The sequence below is a fragment of the Chironomus tepperi genome, unplaced genomic scaffold (assembly GCF_022539635.2).
Source record: "Chironomus tepperi strain 1889 unplaced genomic scaffold, CSIRO-AGI_Ctep_v1 contig_445, whole genome shotgun sequence".
NCBI lineage: Eukaryota > Metazoa > Arthropoda > Insecta > Diptera > Chironomidae > Chironomus > Chironomus tepperi.
Window position 1 is genome coordinate 2,279,627 of NW_027226567.1, and position 19,722 is coordinate 2,299,348.

General features: G+C 30.8%; 3 protein-coding genes across 4 annotated transcripts in view; 2 read left to right on the forward strand and 1 right to left on the reverse strand.

Moving 5' to 3' along the window:
* The first annotated feature begins 398 nt into the window (after positions 1-398).
* Positions 399-1,196, forward strand: RpL24-like (ribosomal protein L24-like). Its single transcript, XM_070650728.1, has 2 exons — positions 399-581; positions 642-1,196. The coding sequence occupies exons 1-2, from the start codon at positions 501-503 to the stop codon at positions 1,116-1,118; spliced, it is 558 nt and encodes a 185-aa protein (XP_070506829.1). The 5' UTR covers positions 399-500; the 3' UTR covers positions 1,119-1,196.
* Positions 1,197-1,513: 317 nt separating this feature from the next.
* LOC139098498 (GATOR complex protein NPRL2-like) lies at positions 1,514-4,629 on the forward strand. The gene is made up of 3 exons (XM_070650726.1): positions 1,514-1,724; positions 1,917-2,726; positions 3,201-4,629. The coding sequence occupies exons 1-3, from the start codon at positions 1,662-1,664 to the stop codon at positions 3,489-3,491; spliced, it is 1,164 nt and encodes a 387-aa protein (XP_070506827.1). The 5' UTR covers positions 1,514-1,661; the 3' UTR covers positions 3,492-4,629.
* A 2,623-nt stretch (positions 4,630-7,252) lies between these two features.
* LOC139098249 (uncharacterized) overlaps positions 7,253-19,722 on the reverse strand; it is a 37,343-nt gene continuing 24,873 nt past the window's right edge. The window contains exons 3-10 of one of the 2 annotated variants that reach the window (XM_070650382.1): positions 14,708-14,920; positions 11,240-12,212; positions 10,550-11,170; positions 10,238-10,417; positions 8,480-8,584; positions 8,241-8,381; positions 7,953-8,050; positions 7,253-7,679 (exon numbers count right to left, since the gene is read on the reverse strand). In XM_070650382.1, the coding sequence (XP_070506483.1) occupies positions 7,591-7,679; positions 7,953-8,050; positions 8,241-8,381; positions 8,480-8,584; positions 10,238-10,417; positions 10,550-11,170; positions 11,240-12,212; positions 14,708-14,920 (2,420 nt within the window). In that variant the 3' untranslated portion in view covers positions 7,253-7,590. Of the gene's footprint in view, positions 7,680-7,952; positions 8,051-8,240; positions 8,382-8,475; positions 8,585-9,240; positions 9,565-10,237; positions 10,418-10,549; positions 11,171-11,239; positions 12,213-14,707; positions 14,921-19,722 lie in introns of those variants that run through there. The other variant, XR_011545163.1, reaches the window with a different exon arrangement.

Consider the following 19,722-nt stretch of genomic DNA (forward strand, 5'->3'; position numbering starts at 1 on the left):
TTTGTTTGTTTGAATAGAAATTTTATTTACTTATACGATTTTCGATTACCGCTGTTGTTTGTCTATCTTGTTTGAGGTTAGTTCTGTTTGATTAGGCTACGTTTGATCATTAAGTGTACTCAAAAATTGCAATGGTACTCAAAAAAACCTCAAGTGGCACGCAAAAAATGATAAAATTGACATTTATACAATCAAATCATAGCAATCACGTGAATCTTGAGCACATTCTATACTGAGATAAATCTGTCAATCTAAAATCACTGCAGAATCTTTAAAATATCATTCAATCATCAACATTTCACCTCAACGGCTTTTTAAAATTCAAATTTCTCAATTCTCCAAAAAAAATTGTAGATTTTCATCTAACGTCTCCTCAGTTTTTGAAAAATTTGGAGAAATTCTTCACATAAACACGTTTTTCACAAAAACAAATAAGTTTATAGTAATTAATGAAATTTCATAGTTATTAAGCTGTTTAAAGTCACAATTTTACAACCAAAATGAGGATTGAGACTTGCTACTTCTGCTCCAGTAAGGTTTATCCAGGACATGGAATGTTATTCGTCAGAAATGACTGCAAAGTAAGTTGATGAAAAATATTTGTCAAAAATTACCAAATTTAATGAAATTTTCATCCACAGCAATTCAGATTTTGCCGTAAAAAGTGCAGGAAGGCATTTGAAAGAAAGAAGAATCCAAGAAAGGCAAAATGGACTAAAGCATACCGTAAATTAGCTGGTAAGGAATTAACAATAGATCCATCATTTGAATTTGAGAAGAAACGAAATGCACCAGTCAAGTACGATCGTGAGTTATGGACCAAAACAATTGGTGCCATCAAGAAAGTTAATGAAATCAAAGAGCGACGAGAGAAGCACTTTGTCATGGAACGACTACGAACAGGCACACAACGTGAAATTCATAATGATATTCGTGATGTACAGAAGAATATTTCACTGATTAGAGCACCTGAAGGAATTAGAAAGAAGGATACAGAGACAATGGATACAACGATGGAGGATGAGGAAGAAGAGATTGTATACATGCCAGCTAAGGAGATGGAGAAGAAATTGGCTTCTGGTCAAATGGATATTGAGATGCAAAAAATCAAGAATTAAATTTACTATAAGCTTAATTAATGTGAAAAATGTTGAAATAAAAAAGATTTCTGAATTATTTTAATTACAAGAATCAAATGGATTGTGTTTGTTGAGTCAGATTTAGTTACAGGTCATTGTTGATGTCCACTGGATGATCAGCTGGATCTTGCAAAGATTTAAATTTAAATCTAATCCTAATCCTAGGATTTAATTTAAATCTGAGTTTATTTTACTCTTTTAGGACTAGCATTAATTCAGGGATATATAAAATCATCTATAAGCCCTAATCAATCAAGCCAACTTTCCACAAATCCTGATAATAAATCTCAACGCACATTCCAAAGAAATTCCTTCATAAAGATCCAGACGTTTAAAACAGCGCAAATCCAGTGGCTCTCAAAACAAACGCGAAAGTGTCACAACATCGAGGTTTCAGTTCTTATGTTTTCATGTGGACATTTCAAGCAATAAAATATAAATATTTGCTGTATTGTTTACAAATAAACTGAAAATGCGATAAAATAAAAGTTCAGCAAATTCATTTAGTTAAGCTATTTTGTAATGTTGACACAAGAAAGCAATCTGGCTGGTAAGGAAGGAATTATACGTTGTATATTTCTATCGGTGAGTATTAATAAAGAATGTGTGAATCTGATGACTCATTATGTTTTGAGTATCATTCAGTTTTTATTGGGAATTTCCTATCTCGGCTTTTTGTGTATTATGAAGATAAAACTTCGCATTAATGCACACGACAATATCAGCTGTGTCAATTTGTTGTAATAATTGAGGGTAATATTTTTTTTTCATTTGTAGGAATTTCATGCGACCGCTGGAAGTAAAATAACATGTCAATCACCGCAAAATTTCATCTCAAAGCATGCATTCGATTTGATAAACGCTTATATTCTGCCTAAACGGGAACTTGAGCGTCAAGTATTAACAGTCAATACATTAGGCATTAAAATTGTTGGATATCCAGTTAAAATAGATCATGAGAAATATGCACGTAATGCATTCTATTTTAATATATGCTTTGTATGTGATCATTATTGTCGGAGTGTACAGTACGAGCCAATTGTAAAGAAGCTCTGCGAATTTTTAATAATGATGGAAATGCAATACAGCTTCTTATCCAACGATGATTATCGTCCGCGAATACAAAAAATGCTAAATAAAATTATAAGTGATCTCAATGAGTCTAAAGTATGTACAATAACGGAAGAGGAGACGACAATTCACTTAAAAATTGTCAAAATAACTGACGATCCGCCAGAAGTTTTTGATCATCAAGTGCCAGTGTTAAAACGTGAATTTGAGAATATGTCACTTAGTGAATGTGATTTGACAACACAACAAGTCTTACCGTTCATTAATGGCTTACATCATGTCGGAAAAATTTCAATGCTTGCTGATGTCGAAAATGCTCTGGTCAAGTCATGCATACAGAATCTTGTGTATTATAATTTTGTTGAGCTTTTGCCACTTTTTAAATATTCAAATGTTTACATGTGTACGAGAAATCTCCAAAAGTTGGCAAGGAATCAAGATTTTGCACAGGATTGTTTGGGCTATGTCGCATTAAAAAATGATCAACCTATTCCTACTATTTATAATGTCTTTCAGGTAAGAGAAAATAAATATTTTTAATTTTAGAAAGTAATTGTTCGGTGATGTGTAAAGGAAGTTTGAAGATTGAGAATCTTGGCTGCTGTTCAGCAATTTTGCATTTTTGAAGAGAAAAAAAAATAACGGAAAATTCAAATTTTGAAACATTTATATGGTTTCAATCAAAATATAAGACAATTGTATGGTTTTAACGGAATTACTGAATGTTCAAAACATTTGAAAAGTTCCAAAATTATTTGAATTCTCAATGGAATTGTCAGGTTTTTAACTGAAATATTTAAATTTTAAAACATTTGTAAGGTTTTGAAGCAAAATTTAACAAAATCTTGGATTTCTGAACATTTTATCAATAATCAAAGCAATTTCACGTGCTGAACAAAACTTCCATTCAGTAAACCTTTACACATTTAATGAATAATACATAAATCAGTACAACATTGTAACTAATATTCCCTTCATTTCTAATTCTAGATTTATTCACAAATGACCCACGGTGTCAATTTAAAGACTTTATGCATACGACTATCGCCACGACAAAATAACATAAATGAACGAAAACTCGTTGACTTTGGCTTAAAGCATGGCTTAATAAGATGCATCAATAAATATCCAATTTTCACTGGATCCATTCCAAATGCACGACAAAAAATGTACAACGGAATGAATCATTTTGATGAAATTTGCTGTGCTACAGGACTATCTATTCTTAAGTTAGAAGAACTGATCGATGCCGACACTAATGTTACGATACTAATGAAATGAATATGAATTTACAAGGAATTAGTTCCAACGCTTTATGAGATTGAAATTTTTTTTTAAAATGAACTTTAAGGTTGGTCTGGACAAAATTTAGCATGTGATTTGTCTGGTGCTGTAAATCAATTAATGGACATTAGACTAGACAATTTAGGACAATTTGAATAAGAATAATTTTTTTTTTCTGAAACTTTTGAAAATTCCTCCAGACAATCGAACCTTAAAATGACTTCAATCTCTGACTTTACACTAGTTACTAAGTATTTAAATCGATAAAAGAATAACTCACCGTGTTTACTTACCGCAAAGGTCACGTTTATTGTTACTACTTACAACCTTTGATGTTGTCATGCTTTAATTATTATTTTCTTTTTTTGGATCCTCCGTAATTTTGAATTTAAGAATGTTAATTACAATTCTTATCGCAATAACTCATGAGCATAATCATTAATGAACATAAGACATGCGAAAATAATGCAAATCAATGTCCACAATTGGCAGTTTGATGACTCAAAATTAATAATTAAATATTTGTACGATGGAAATTTTTTCTGGATCTTTTTGGAAGTAATCAATACTTTGAAGACATCCTGCCAATTTGTGGACATCCCTTCTTCTCTTAAATTGGACTGTAAAATCAGCAATCCCTTTAATATCCAAGTAGTATTTGAAAATTACCTTTTAATGTTAGTTGATTAATGAATTTGTTAGCTTTAATGTCATTTTTAATAAATTATTACTTTCAAATATCTTCGATTGACACCACAGAATATGGAAATTGATATGTAGTAGAGTATAGAATTGTCCAGAGCTGGAAGTCGACTAGGATTTTGTATTGAACAATCAATTAGACTCCATACAAAAAACGAGTCGACTTCGAGCTATGGATTTAATATTTGGAATAGAATTTCGTGTCATTTGAGGATTTAAAGTCCTTTATCTACATCAGCACGATTAATTTAATAATACTGAGTGAGGCAACAATGCTTGTCGTGAAATGGAAGACTAAATTTTTTTAGTTAAGAATGATAGATTTATTTAAAGATATTCGGTTGTAATCACAAACCCTTTTTTATTTAAAATGCCTTTTTTTAGTAAGAGACTTTTTAGAAGAAATAAATCATTAAATTATTTAAATCATCAATGAAGTTTTATTATTAATATGACAAATTGCAGTTGTTTTTGATATTAGTTTGTATAAAGAATTACCTGTTTTACATGTCAATAATCAATTACAGGATCTGCTATATGAAGTTCTGTTTACGAAATTTTGAGAAATTTGGCAAATTTCCAAATTAACTTGCACAATATCAAATATCTTAAATTGAATCTAAATTCCGCAAGTTTTTGAGTTTTCTTCATACTGTTACCGTTCGGCTTTCTTTGTTTATGGGTTTCTACTGGTTTTTGTCTAGTTTCTTTGCTTAATAACACGAAAATTGAAGAAATATCTTAAAATTTGATTTTTAACTCTTGACCACTTTCTTTGAAAAACATTTAAAATTGAAAAATACGTTAGATTTGGTTCAAATGTGTTTGCTTCTGTTTTCAATTTTCCTCAATCCTAAGCAAGGTTTGCATGGATTTCTCCTGCTGAAAAGCTAAAATCAAACCTGAAAATCCAAAAATAAGCAAAATTTTCAATTTAAAACACAATTTTATTTATTTTACAATTACAAAAGAATTCTTTATTTTATTCAACTAGATGTCCTCTTTTTTTTCGAATGTATGTACACAGATATAAAACTAAATTATTATTATCATCAATTTTAAAATGTCATTTACTAGCTAAGAGAATAATTACATAAATCCATATTGATTATTTTAAGGTAAGTATTATAAAAAATGTGATTTTACATAATATATGCTGTATTGTCATTGCAATTTGAATAATCAAAAGGTGCAGAAATTCGGTGCAAAATCAATAATAGATATTGAGGTACGAGAAAAGATAGAAAAAATATATATTTTGAAGATATTGCACTATGATTCTTTCAATCCATTCACATATTTCCTTCCTCATTATTGCAGCGATATTCTTTACAAATTTTACTTTTTTTTGCCCCTATTAATGGCACCAATTAAATTGCATCCATTAATAAGATTTCCTTTAACAAAAATATCAATAAAAACATACGAGTTAATTTTATAAAGACGTGTGCATAATTAAAGCAACATTAAGCATACATAATATATTTATAATTTTTTTTTAATTAAAACCATATCTTTGATATTGTCGACCTAATCTAAATGAAAACTAAACATGATGTGCCCTGAATGCCTACTTAAAGAAGAGATGATATTAAACCAGAATAGTCCGAAAAACACTTTTCTTTTCAATAATATAATGTATAATAAATGTTTAATGTGTTAGGTGCACATTTACAAGTAACTTTTTATTTAGAAATGGTCAAGATATCATCCTAAAAACTTATGAAACAAATCTTGGTTAATTTAGAGAATTTAGTGCGTGGTTTTGTGGCTGGTTGGATTGGAAATTGAGGTTATATCTTCAATCGAAATGAAATACGCATACCAAAACCATACAAATGTTTGAAAATGTAAACAAAATCTGATTTTAAAACATTTGTATAGTTTTCGATTTTAATTCAGATTTAGATTGCTGCTAGATTTAAATTTAGTTTGACTGGTAAAAATGCAATATTTTCCGAAATTTCAAATTTAAATTGACCGTTAAAAAGTCATCAAGAAATGAAAAGTTTTCAAAAAATCCCAATAAATTAACTTCATAAAAAGCAATTTTAACAAAATTAAATAAACAAAAGCTCATTAAACATCATCAATATTTCATAAAATCACAATATTACTTTAATTGCCAATAAAGCTTTCATGTTTACAAAACAATTTAACATTTAATGATCTCAATTAACTCTTAAAATTAATTAATTTCTCCCCGAAAAGATGATTCGCAATCAAGGTAGAAAAGAAATTTCGAATTTACAATTAAAATATTTTAAGAAACCACCAATAAATAAACAAGGAAAATTATCGATTCAATTAAAAAACATCTCATAACTTCCAACTCATCCAGCAGCACAAAATGCACGCCTTTAAGTATAATCATGACCTTAAATTTTAGTTATATAAATAAAAATAAGATTTCTTTTTCTGCATAAGATAAACGAGATTTCTTGAGAGAATGTTTATATCCTTTCAATTAAATGCTTGAAAATGTGCCATAAATGAATACATTTATGTCATAAAAAATAGAACAATATTATACCAAAAATAATAAATGGATGGATTTTACACTTAAAGAAACTTTCATTCATTCTACAATTAAAAAAATGTCCACAAAATAGCGTGCAGGAAGGTTAATTAACGGTATATCACTATCGAAAATTTCTTTAAGTGCATATTTTGCTCAATTGAGTACGAAATGGTACGGAATGAGAAAAGAATTTACTGAGTTAACAGAAATGAAAATTTCTTTAATTTCTTGCGTATTTGTGTGGGTTTAAATCAATATTGTCAAAATTTAAATTTTGAACTTCAAAGTTTGTAAAAATTCAAATTTTGAACTAAAAGATTCGTCAAAATAAAATTTTGAACTAAAATATTCGTTGAAATTCAAATTTTGAACTAAAATATTCGTTGAAATTCAAATTTTGAACTAAAAAATTCGTTAAAATTCAAATTTTGAACTAAAAGTTTGGTCAAAATTCAAATTTTGAACTTCAAAAATTTGTTCAAATTCAAATTTTGAACTTTAAAAATTCGATAAAATTCAAATTTTGAGCTAACAATTTACAGATTTTAACCCACAAAAAAACACGCTTATTGCCACTCCAAGTGACTTTCTACAATTTTTCCCTAATTATCGCTTTACGTACCACAATATTTGGGACATTTGTGAATGAACAATTTCAATATATTCCTAATTATTACAATTTTTTAACTTATATCATCGTATAAAAAACTTACTAAACAATCAAAAAAACAAAGAAAAACTTGATTAAAAAGTCTTACAATTTAAAATTTAATTTTAAAAAACACTTGTTCGTCATCGGCATTAAATCGATGATGAAAGAAGAAGGAAGTAAGCCTACTCATCTAAATTGATAGTGATAACCATTCTATGATGTCAATAATTATGACGATTTCGATTTAATTCGTTGCTATTTCGATTTTTATTACTGTGGTGATGATGATGATGATGGCGCTTTCGTTCTCCTGCGAATGATAAGATTAGACCGAAATGAATAATAATTAATTTAATTTTGTCTACTTTTAAGGTTTTTATTGCAATTTATGGAAATGATTCGATTCTTTTTGAAAATAATGTGCTCAGTGGGAAATGAGACAAACAGATATAAAAGCACAGTAATGTACAACAGTATAAAGCAATATTGATTATAGTTTCATCCCAAAAAATTTATATATATAAAGCAACAAACAGGCAAGAAACAAAATACTATCAAACATAAAGAAAAACATCAAGCTTACCTTTAACACAAGCATCCGACACAACCATTTCTGATCCGTCTCTTAAACCGAGACTATCTCGTCCAAAATCCCGCCCTCTTGACAGATTCTCCCTTGATCTGTTAAAAAATCTGTACATTCAATATTCATGTTTTATGGCAAGGGAGGATATAATTTATACAATTTTTGGGAATGGACAAGAGTGTTACATATTTATATACAGTCATTGGATATGGAATTAGTGACTAATGACAAAAAAAGTTGTAAAGCAACAAAAGAACATGATATTAAAAAGTAGGGCATCATTACCTGTCTAAATCACGAGAGCGGCTATCTAAATTATCACGTGATCGACTCAAATTTTGTGGATCTAATGTTTCCTTTCGTCGCAATTGATTGTGATTTTTTGATGCTGATTCATGAAGATTCTCCCATGCTTGCCGATAATATCTAGAAAATTGATAAATGCTTCCGATTAACCGTGGATACAAATCGCATAATTTATCATTCTAATTTTTTTGGGAATAATGTGCTAATTTTATTTATACCTATTTAATCCATTTCTTGATTCTGAACTGGAACTATCAAAGGAAGCAACTGTATTGCAATCGGGCGAGGCACGGTGACGGTAATGTTGAGAGGAACTACGATTTCTATAAATTTGAAGTTATTTATAAGAAAATATGTTAGAATGTTGTCTTATTTACATTAGTTTTTTTATGTATTGTTTAATTTAGAACGAAAACTTTCAAACATCTAGACAAAGATCCAGTAGAAAGATTTTTTGCAATTTAATTGACAGCTTTAACTTAATAAATGACTATAAATGATAAATAAATGACTATCATGATGAGAGATAGTCAATCTTTATAGAATAACTAACAGTTTAATTAATGAAATCAATAGAAATAAAATTGTAAACAAAAATACTGAAAACCATTCAATTCCTAATCAAAACCCTACAAATCCTCAAAAAATTCAAAATAAAACCGTTATAAAAATTACAAAATTTGTACAGTTTTCAGCGTAATTGAGTGAAATGAACACCGTTACATATATCTTCAGCATGAGCAGTTTGAAAGTTTTCGTTGCATTTAACAGTCTTTCCTACATTCTACATAACATTAAATGATGTAAATGGATGGTATGAATATGCAATACAGATTTATTATGAATATTAAGTAAGGCACAGATAGGATCTTCTGTATGGCATTTTCAACAAAGAATTATAAAAAGGAATTGGTACTCAGAATCAAAAGATTGTGCATAATAAAATTCTACATAAATATAATTTGAATAACATCCTTACACATTTGTATCATAAGTATTGTAATTGAAAAAATCATAGAGTATGGCACTGTCTTGTTGCGACAAAGGATTATGTTCTAATCATAAAGGTGGCGATGGTTCACTGAAGTAACCGGCTCGTGATTGATAAAAGCCATATCGACCAAACGTACTGATATCACGTCTTGCGAGCTTTTGATCAGGAAATGGTAATGCAAGCACAGTATACCATCTCGACGAGGGCAAATGATCGTGCGACTGCTCATTATTCTGCGATTTTGATAGCGTTGTGTTGTTACTCAACAGATTATGCGGCTGTTGATTTACGTCTCGTGACGCTTTCGTGCTGATTATTTTTAATACATTTTTTTTAGATAATAGTTTTTAATTCATTATTATCGAAAGACCCCGATTAGTTTTTAGACCCCGATTTTTTTGTGTGTATCCGAAATGAGGAAAGAAATGAAAAATTAGAAATAAAATAACATTTTGTTCTCATTTTTCTCAATAATTTAACTAATAAATGCCAAAAAACAAAAAGATTTTTTTAAAAAATAATAAAAAATAGAGATAAAGAGTAGGAAGAAAGGCATAGAATAGACATAGAAAGAAATAAATTTGTGTGCACCAGCTTTTTGAATCGATCAACATTGTGAGTCGCATTATCACGTGCCCTCATTTTATAGTAGCATTGAGAGAAAAAAATTGATTATTTCTCGTTTCTTGAGTTCTATTTACAGCATAATTACAGTTAGGAAATTGAAGATGGTGAGATTTACAATAAAGTAAAACTTTTCAGTGCGAAAAAAAAATAATAAAAATCATAAAACACACTTTGGGGTCGATTCACTAATGACGTCCAGTCCCAAACTATAGACATCATTTATGAACAACCCCAACAGCTAAGATATGCACGAAAGAATATTTTTTGAGTGAATGAAAAATGTGCAATTTAGGATGAAAAGTTCTCGAAAGATGTGATTATAGCAGATGCAATAAAAATTGTCAATTTGACTCACCTTCGGACCAATACAACAATTGTCGTGATCAGCGCTGCTAGGAATACAAATCCACCGAATGTACTGAGTGCAATTATTGAACTGAGACTGAGTTTAGCACCATAAGTTGATGATGATGTTGATACTGTATCGTCATTGTCAACTGGTGTTGGAATGTTTACATCTGGTACGTGATTATGTCTGTTGAAGATGAGAAATTCGTGATTAAATTAAGGAATAATTGAATCATCATTAAATAGTTAAATTCAAGGGCAATTTAGGACGTGACAATGACTATGGCTAGTCAATCAAGTCTTAATCTTCTGTTCCTACCTGTTATTATTCGTTCCAGATACTTCATTATCTTCTGGTCGTGCTAAATCAATTTCATCTTGTGCATTCTTCGTCGTTGTTTCTTGTTTTCGTGTTGTTGTCGTCGTTGTTGATGTTGTTGTGGTTGGTTGTGGTGCATTATTCTTTGGTAATGTTACAATTGGTCTGATTGGTTTACGGCTTGGGAATTCTTCCTTTACTGTTCCCGGAAGAATGTCAATATCAGTGTCTTCTAGACTTAAATCTATGTTACTAATAGGAACTGTCTTCTGCGTTGATGTCGTTGTTGTGTATCTGCTGCTTGTTCTCACAGATGTTGATGTCTTTCTCGATGGTGGCGATGTCTTCGGTCTTGTGAATGTCGTTGCTGGCACAGATTGTGTTGATGTTCTTACAGTCGTTGATTCATCCTCAACGCAATTGCTGATTGGACCACTCCATTGACCGGATGATGTACAAGTGATAATACTTGGACCATCCAATTTATATCCGCGTGCACATTGAATTTCAGCTCGTGAACCGAAGAATGTTCCATTTGGTGTAAATACTTTGGAATTTTTATGATTTGGTGCAATTGGGTCACATTCAACAACTTCACATCTTGGCGGTGGTCCGTTCCATCTGTAAAATTAAATTATTATATGCATCGATGATTACATGACACTTGCCTTAATGAATTTCGACACTTACCTTTCATCAATATCACATGTAAGCATTGCACGGCCCAACATTTGATATCCTTCATTACACTTGTAGGCAACTTGACTTAAATATCCAACTGATCCATTAACAAGTTCATATGTACCATGTGGGATTGAAGCAGGTAGACCACATTCAATATATTTACAGACTGGTGGAAACTCATTATAGAATCCAGTTTCAAGACATGTACGTTGTGATGGTCCAATAAGTAAATGACCTTCTTCACATTTATATTCAACACTGGCACCGACATCATATCCATTAATAGCAATCATTGTTGAGTTTGGTGGCTGTTCTGGTTTACCGCAAGCCTTTGGCTGATGCTGACAAATGAAATTAAGTTGTGTATTACAATTTGTATCACTCCATAACCATCCTTTTGATCCATCATAACGAGCACAATCTTCATCACCGCCAGGTAAATTCCAGAATGAAACAGACACATCATCACCTCCAATCCATTTCCAGATGTTACGATCTTCATTCGATCTGATTGCACCCATCCAATATTGCGATGAAACGTCGCTTCTGTGACGTCTCCATAATTCCCAGCTGATGAATCCCTGAAGTGCTGGATTTGATTCATTAATAAGGGTACCGCCACGTGATCGACAGAATTGAAGAGCATCACGAAGATTCATTGGTTGACGATTGTAGAAGATGTAGCATTTTCCGTTGTATGAAGCCAATGCGCCTGGAGGTTGATCTCTGAATGATGGACATCTTTCAATAGGAAGTGCTTGATCTGTATAAACGAATGCTTCACAAATTGACAAAGCAGCTGGTTGACTAACTTCTAAATGAACTGACACAAATGCACCAGGCATTGGTGGATTGCATGGTAAGAAAAGCGGTTGACCTTCTTCTAAAACACCAGTAAATCTATTGCAAATTGGATTTGTACCTAAATCGGGACGATTGTTACCAACACGTACTACAACCGTTGCGGGTTTGTTATTGCCTGTCGGTATGTGGAAGGGAAAGAATTAAGGGAATCATTAAAGCGTGTGATTTACCATTAGATAATATTGAAAGTGAAATTATTGATTTATTTACATAGCCATAAAAGCTACAATGTCTGAGGTAGCAAAAAAAACTGTTACTATCATAACGTTTTTATTACACCTCATTGCGCCTGCAAGATGGAATAAAATTTTGTTAAGAAAAATGTGCTAAAGACTGTATTAATTTTTACTTCTTGCTTGCTTTTCGTTCAGAGAAGAGTTAAAGAAACTGTAATGTAAGTGAAATTAAAGTTCCGCTAATTGGTTGGAATTATGCAAACACATTTGTAGCTGATGGGGAAATTAAATTAATCAAAATTTTTGCCGCATGTTTTTTTAAGCACATCAATTAACTTCCTATTATGAACGCATAAAAAAGTTCAATAAATTATGTGTTGTAATGAGTTGTAAATTACAGCACATGTGGGATGGGTGTGGAGAAGAAATCAACCGGTAATGTTATCTTTGACGGTTGATACTCGGAAGTTATTTAAGGCTGGTTATGGGAAATGATTGATTTATTTATTTATTGCTCGTTGATTAATGCGATTTTTTGGGATTTAACCAAGTTATCTATTAGTCTTGGATTTGTTTTCTCTTTTGAGGAGATTTAAATTGTAAGGAACTGGATTTGAATTGTTTTATAAATGATTAAGCTACAAGTATCTGATAGAAAAGCTCAAAAAACAATATTTTGATTTATTATATCAAACTTGCATCAAACAAATGTTTTACATTAGTAACCTTTGACTTAGAAATTCAGTTTTCGATTTCTTTTAAATTGAAATTTAAGATTACCATATTTGGATGTTAAAGAATAAGATGAAGCAGTTTGCTTCAGAAACAGAAGTTTGTATGCAAATTGATTGAATCTTATTATTCTATACTTACGAAGAAGTCTGATAATTAAATTAAAGTAATTTATTTTGATTTTTTGTCAAATTCTCAAATTCAACTGAATCAAAACTTGATCAAAACAAAAAGGGTTCGCAACTACTGAAATTCTACAAAAATTCAAACATATTTTAACCGTTTGAATTCCCTAACAACTCATTTATATAAGTGACAAAGCTACATAACATCAATTCAATTTAATAAACAAAAACTGCAAGTCACATAACAAACTAATATGCAGTTGTTGCAAATTACAACAGTTATATTCAATTAATGATGCAACAAGCATAAATGTTATGCACAAATATTTCATTTCAGCTATAATCTTTAAAATCCACTAAAAAATGCTGCAAAATCACAATTAAATCTCCAATGATGATCATAAAAACATTAAATTTTATGCAATAATAAATGGAGTTCACACAATTAATGGCTTATTCAAAAAACAATCGAGTCAATGACATGAGTAGAAAAGAGCATAAAAATGAAAGTTTATTGCATATGAAAATAGTATTATTCAATACCACCAGCAAGTATTGATGTCCAGAATTTATACGACGTAATTGTTTTGATTTTTGAGAAGACGAGAGGAACTGAGTGAAAGTAAATTTTTTTATTTTCGTTGATCAGATGAGAAAGAAATGAAATTCGAAAGTTACAATAACAAAATAGAGTCAAAAGCTGCCTACATGGATATCAGCATCAATTTATGGACTTAATCAAAAAACGTGGATAAAGTGATACACATTTCTACTTGACGCGGTGTATTGATGATTAATTTCAGTTTGTATAGCAAATTAGACTTCTTTTATTGATGGGAATTTTTTGGAAGAGAAAGAAAGAAATTTGATATGATTTGGAACTGGTTTGTTGTTGTCAATGGTGTTGAGTGACAGAGATTTTTGAGTAGGTAATTGGGATTTTTATTCGAAAACTGGATGTTAAATTGTCATTTTTGAGTTTATAATTGAGGTCTATTTACTTGAGATATGTAATGTCTGTCACTTTGCAGACTTAATGATTAATTTGATCAGATTTCTCTAAACAAGCCAAGCCCTTCAACTTGACTTAAAATTTGAATAATTTAATCAAATTTTAAGTTGAATTCTGTGTATTTTACATCTCTTCCTCCTCCATTCAGCCTCTAAATCATCAAATTTTCTCATCGCCTACCAACTAGCATTCCGTATCTAATTTGTAAATCAAATCATCTCGTCTTATCTTTTTCTGATCATAAAAGTCACGAATTCTAATAATACAACAAAAAAGCATTTTTGGAAACAAAATCTCGAGTTTCATTCTTAAGCACTACAGTTAGCTAGACAAAAGAGCATGCAAGATATAATTTAAAATTTGAATAACTAATCGTAAAAGACATTAAGGACTTAAGTAGTAACTCTAATAAACAAATTAATTCTCTATTTATTTATGCATGCATAAATATCCACAATATTTAATCTCAATGTCCATTTCAAAATTTATTCCATCATAAACGTCATCTTTAAATGCACGCATGTGATCATAAAAGTGTTTTCTCTTTTTTTGGTCATTGACTTACCGCAACATGATTTTCCGAAATCCAATCGAACTAATTGCACCATGTATGGTTCGAGGAGATTTACGTACCACCATGGTACACGTTCAGACTTTGTCAGCGAACATGTGTCGGTTGAGTAGAATGATGAGGTAGATCCATCGATGGCTTTTTGTGGTATGCCTGGACCATCTGTAGAAATTTGCATTGGTGCTTTTCCAGCTGCTACGTTTAAAACTGCAAAAAAAGAAAGGAGAAGGTCAATTTTAGGTTTAAATTCTTGTTTCATGAGTTTTCAAGTACGACCGGATGCTGAAAATTAATTGTTGAAAGTTAAATTTACTCTTATTCACTTGAACTTGAAGACATGATCGCTTAGAGTAAATTAAAGAGTTCACAAAATGATGAATGGCTTAGTTCTTTTTTTGGGTGGTAATCAAAAAGTTTTTAGCAAATTAAAAAGAGATGAATTACTTCATTTTTGGGATTGTAAGCTACTTAAATTCTCTTTTTTGTTGAATTTAAATGATTTAAAAGTTTTGATTGCCGAAGTGCTTATGGGTTGCGCGGATTATTTGTTTAGAATTCAAGTTGGAATGGTTGAAGCATGAAGTTGCTAATGTTTTTGCAATGATGATCTTCTGGGAATGTTTTCTTAGTCTAATGAGGTCGTTCACTTATGATGTCAAGGATTTGGGTGGATACATACAATTTGGAGAGGAGTCAAGAGGGTTAAATTGGAATTTGAAATCTAATTGTAAGTTTAAGGTTCTTAAGTGCTCAAATGGATTTCTTGCTACGCTGGATGTTTAAATATAAGGATGATTAATGACATCTAAATGGTTAAATGTTTAAAAATACTTCTAGATGTCAATTCATAGCTATTCTAATCACTTTTGCTTAATTCTACCAGATCAAAAAAGAAATTATTGAGTTATTATCTTCAATGAACTTTACAACTTTAACTCAGCATCATGCTGTAACAGAAGTAACAGAAGAGATATAAGCTCAGCAATAAAATGAACTAATATCGATGAATCATATAAGATTCATAAGAATCCCAATTTAAGTTCAAAAAAAGCCTATTAAAGATAATTTATTGCAATACAAATAACTTTTTAATGCTAGAAGTTCAAAAAAAATTTTAATAAGATTTTTAGACTATCAAAGATGAAGGAATCAAATATCAAAAACCTTTAAGTTGAGCATTTTCTTCTTCCTCACTTACACCAATTCCACCTTAAGTTCATAAACTACGCGAAATAAAGAGAAAGGCAATTTAGACGGGATTACAAGTTGTTAAGAAGGAAATTTGGTTTTTGCAGGTACAGAAAAGAATTTAAACGCATGGTAAGGCTTGAGAAGGAAGGCTTGAACTTTCAAATGATTTCAGATTAGAGATAATTCAGTCATTTTGGAAATGGCAACAAAAGGAGAATTTAGGTTTGGAAAAAATAAATGGAATTGAAGTATTTAGGCATATTGTTCAAAAATTGATAAGTTCTTGGGTAGGATTCGTTCATAAGTGCTGTCATTTGTTATATTTTGCATCATTCTCAGAGTTTGCAGCATTTTGCAACTCCTAAGACCAGATTCTAAGGTAAATTGCATATAAAACTTGTGAACAACTTGCTAGTCTAGAGAATATCCAGAAAAAACGTCGAACTGCATTTGTAAATAGCCCTCAACATGATGAAATCCATTAACATCAACAAAATTATGTTTTAAGAACACAACAAAAGCAATCAGCATTTATGTTGAACCAGAATAATCATAATAGATCAAAAACCATCCAGAAAATCAAATTTTGAATGCTGTAAATAATTTATTGATCAACAAACATTTTGAAGTGCTTATCAAAATAGACATAATACCTTTCATTCACACTTCCATCAGCCATAACTACTGTTACAAATTTTGTTTACTGAATAATCATCAAAAAAAGAAGGTTCATTATGGGAAAGAAATTAACATCAGACCATCGGTAGCTTCAAACCTTTATTGTAAGTAGTCTGTATTGACCAGCGGTGAGTTAAAATTGAATTTAATGATGAGTTTTGTTATCTAGACCAGAGATACAGTTATATAACTAGCACGCGTGCATATATGTACCAACTTCGTGTGCTTCTTCTTTTCTTATTATTCCGTTTCATTCATAAAAAAAATGTGTGAGCATCAAGCCGTAATGTTGTAAGCAGAATTAAATGTATGTTGAAAAGAATTAAAATTATGAGCAACACATGAAATCGAAAATAAAACTTAAAATGTATAATTAAGATGAGTTGAAGTAAATTAGATGAGATGTTTTGGAAGGGGAAGAAGCGCAGATTTAAGTGGAATTTTAAAGTGTTGCGATTGTCTGAGTTAGACAAAATTTGAGTCTTGTAAGTGCTAAAATTTGCAAAAGGATAGGACAACATAGCTTCTAGAGTTATGTTAGAGTCAAATTGTGGACCAAGACTTGTAAATTGGACGACATTCTGACTTACCAAGTAGATCACATGAGATAATACCTGTTAGACAACTTGGTTTTAATAACAATGTGACATCTGATTGCTGAATTGCTTAGTTAAGATAATTTTTATCTAACTCACATACTCAATTAGGTGCAATTGTCTTGTCAAGCTATAGAAAGTGAAAAAGCTAGTTTCTGATGCATTTTAAAGGAAGTCATCGATCACAAATTGATCTGTACAGCCAGCGAAGTAATTAAGTTCATCTAAGGGATGACCAATGAAGTAGGATGTATAATCCGGCCCTGCGCCAGAGACATGAAAACTTGCCATATGCCTTTTATGTACATAAGTATAATCACAGTATAATCTTGAAGCTAGTTCATTTGTATATCAAAATAAACTTCTGAAGTTATCCTCAAGGCTTTCTACTGGCCGTCTTCTTAAGTTCTTGAAGCAACCAAACAGAGATAAAGCCAAAACAGACAGCCTCAATTCCCAATTCATACATTACTCCCATTTCCCCGAATTCAGAGCATAATTTAGGTAAATAATTACTTACATAAACCTGTTGGTCGCTCTCTTTTATGTGATTCTCATTAGATAAATGTGAATACTAATCTCCATCATCAAAAACACATGCACTCCAAATTCATATGTGTACCAAACATAAATTAATTCTGTACTAATTCTCTTCCAAAAAAAAGAAAGAAAAATGTAGGAAAATTTTTTTAACTATTTTTTTGTAGCATTGCTGAACATAAATTATAAATTATAATTCTTAATTTCTTTAAAAGTCCATGATGTGAGCACACAGATGAGAATCATCGAGACGTAAATTACTCAATTTGTAAATCGGCCACTCATATTGGCTTTCAAAAATAAGGCCCCAAAAAAATGTGCCGTTCTATCATTAAAAAAATTAAAGAAAAATTTATGCTTTGTTAATACAATAATAAGTCATTTTTCACAGATTTTTTCGACTAAATATAATGGCTAGTAAATTATTTTACAGTCGCGGCAAGTGGATATACTCGAATGTTTTGATACAGTTTTGTCATTAAAGCCGCTTTTGTGTGAATTTAGTTCTCATCAATTTTTAGGAATCTTAAAGTGCTTCTTAATTGCACGTAAATGAGATAAAATGCAAAGTTCTTCTTTTTTGGGAGCTTTAGTGAATTATTAAGCATTGATTGCTTAATTTTTTGGGTGGAAAATTGGGAATTTGAAGAAAATTTGGTTGTTTGTTGGTGGATTAATGACGTTAATGATAGAGAAGTGGATTTTGGAATGGAATGAGTTTAGCAATGCTTAATCAAATTAACGAGAACTAGATTTAATGCTGTACTGAAGGTGATGAGGCTGAGATATGATACTAGAGAGTTTAAGGCATCAGAAGTATTTCTAACTGGATGTTATCGCATTTTATATCAATACTTGAGCCTTTAAAGTAAAATTGCTGGATTCTAAAGAAAAATCAATTCTAATCTTGATTTACACGAGCCAAGAATCATTGCTAAACAACAGAAATCATTGTCGTTTTTCCCCCAAAAGCCACAATCTAATTAACTAAACAAGATCCCAATTTAATCAATCCAAAACACCAGAAAATGACGATATTTCCAAAACTAATGCCACTGTTCCTCTAACAAAAGACAAATCACGTTATTAATGCTGTCAGAAGTCGCTCAACTTTCAGATCAAAAAGAAGACCTGCCACAATTGACTTTAATTTAACAACAATCAACTACAAACATCCAACAATTGCCTGTTTTACAAACAAACTTTCAACAAATCTAGTATGAAGTAAGTATTCTCAATTAAAGTCAAAAAGAATCCCATTAAATTCTTCACTTTCTTCATCCATAACAAAAAATTTAAATGTCTAAAATGTCAGCAATAGACATCTTCATCATCAACTCATGTCATTTTGTGATTCTCTATAAAAAAATATGAAAGAAGTTTCGTCATGTGAAGAATAATCATGTTCATATTTCTTTGTGTGACGTGAACATAATTCCCATTTAATGCATTGTTGGAAAATCGAGTATCGCACATGAAGACAGAAGCAAACACAACAAAAAAAGATTGCAAAATTTGTTTGTAAAGACAGCAAGAAAAAAAAAAACTTTCGAAAGCAGAAACTTCTTTACCGCCATTAAGAGTAAATTTCATGGTCCTAATCTGATTTTGTCACACTCTAAATACTGTTTGGCTTTTAAAAATATACTGAGCTGATTTATGCTGCGTTTTTCTTTTCATTTCGTCTAAGCTATGTTTCGCACATATACATGCTTTCTTCTTCTCATTCGTTTATTATTTCTCGTCGCTTGAGTTCACAATTTAATTTGACAACAATCAAGTGCAATTTTTAGTAATTTTCTTTCGACTCACAAAGCTCTTTTTTTGTTAGCATGATTTGGTGGGGTTTGGGTGAGGAAGTTGTTCTAGTTTGAGCGGTTTGTCTTTGTGAATTGTTTTATCGTTTGGATCAGTTTAGATCAGGTAATCTGCGTGCTGCGGCACTTTAGTATGCCACCAAAAGTTCTTGGAAACGCCACAAACTGAATACCGTGCGCTCTCATT

Excerpts from the sequence above, each read along its gene's own strand:
- LOC139098498 (XM_070650726.1), top strand. The coding sequence starts at position 1,662 with ATGTTGACACAAGAAAGCAATCTGGCTGGTAAGGAAGGAATTATACGT. Across the intron at positions 1,725-1,916 it reads TACGTTGTATATTTCTATCG|GAATTTCATGCGACCGCTGG; the intron begins GTGAGTATTAAT and ends TTTCATTTGTAG. Across the intron at positions 2,727-3,200 it reads CTATTTATAATGTCTTTCAG|ATTTATTCACAAATGACCCA; the intron begins GTAAGAGAAAAT and ends TTCTAATTCTAG.
- RpL24-like (XM_070650728.1), top strand. The coding sequence starts at position 501 with ATGAGGATTGAGACTTGCTACTTCTGCTCCAGTAAGGTTTATCCAGGA. Across the intron at positions 582-641 it reads TCGTCAGAAATGACTGCAAA|CAATTCAGATTTTGCCGTAA; the intron begins GTAAGTTGATGA and ends TTTCATCCACAG.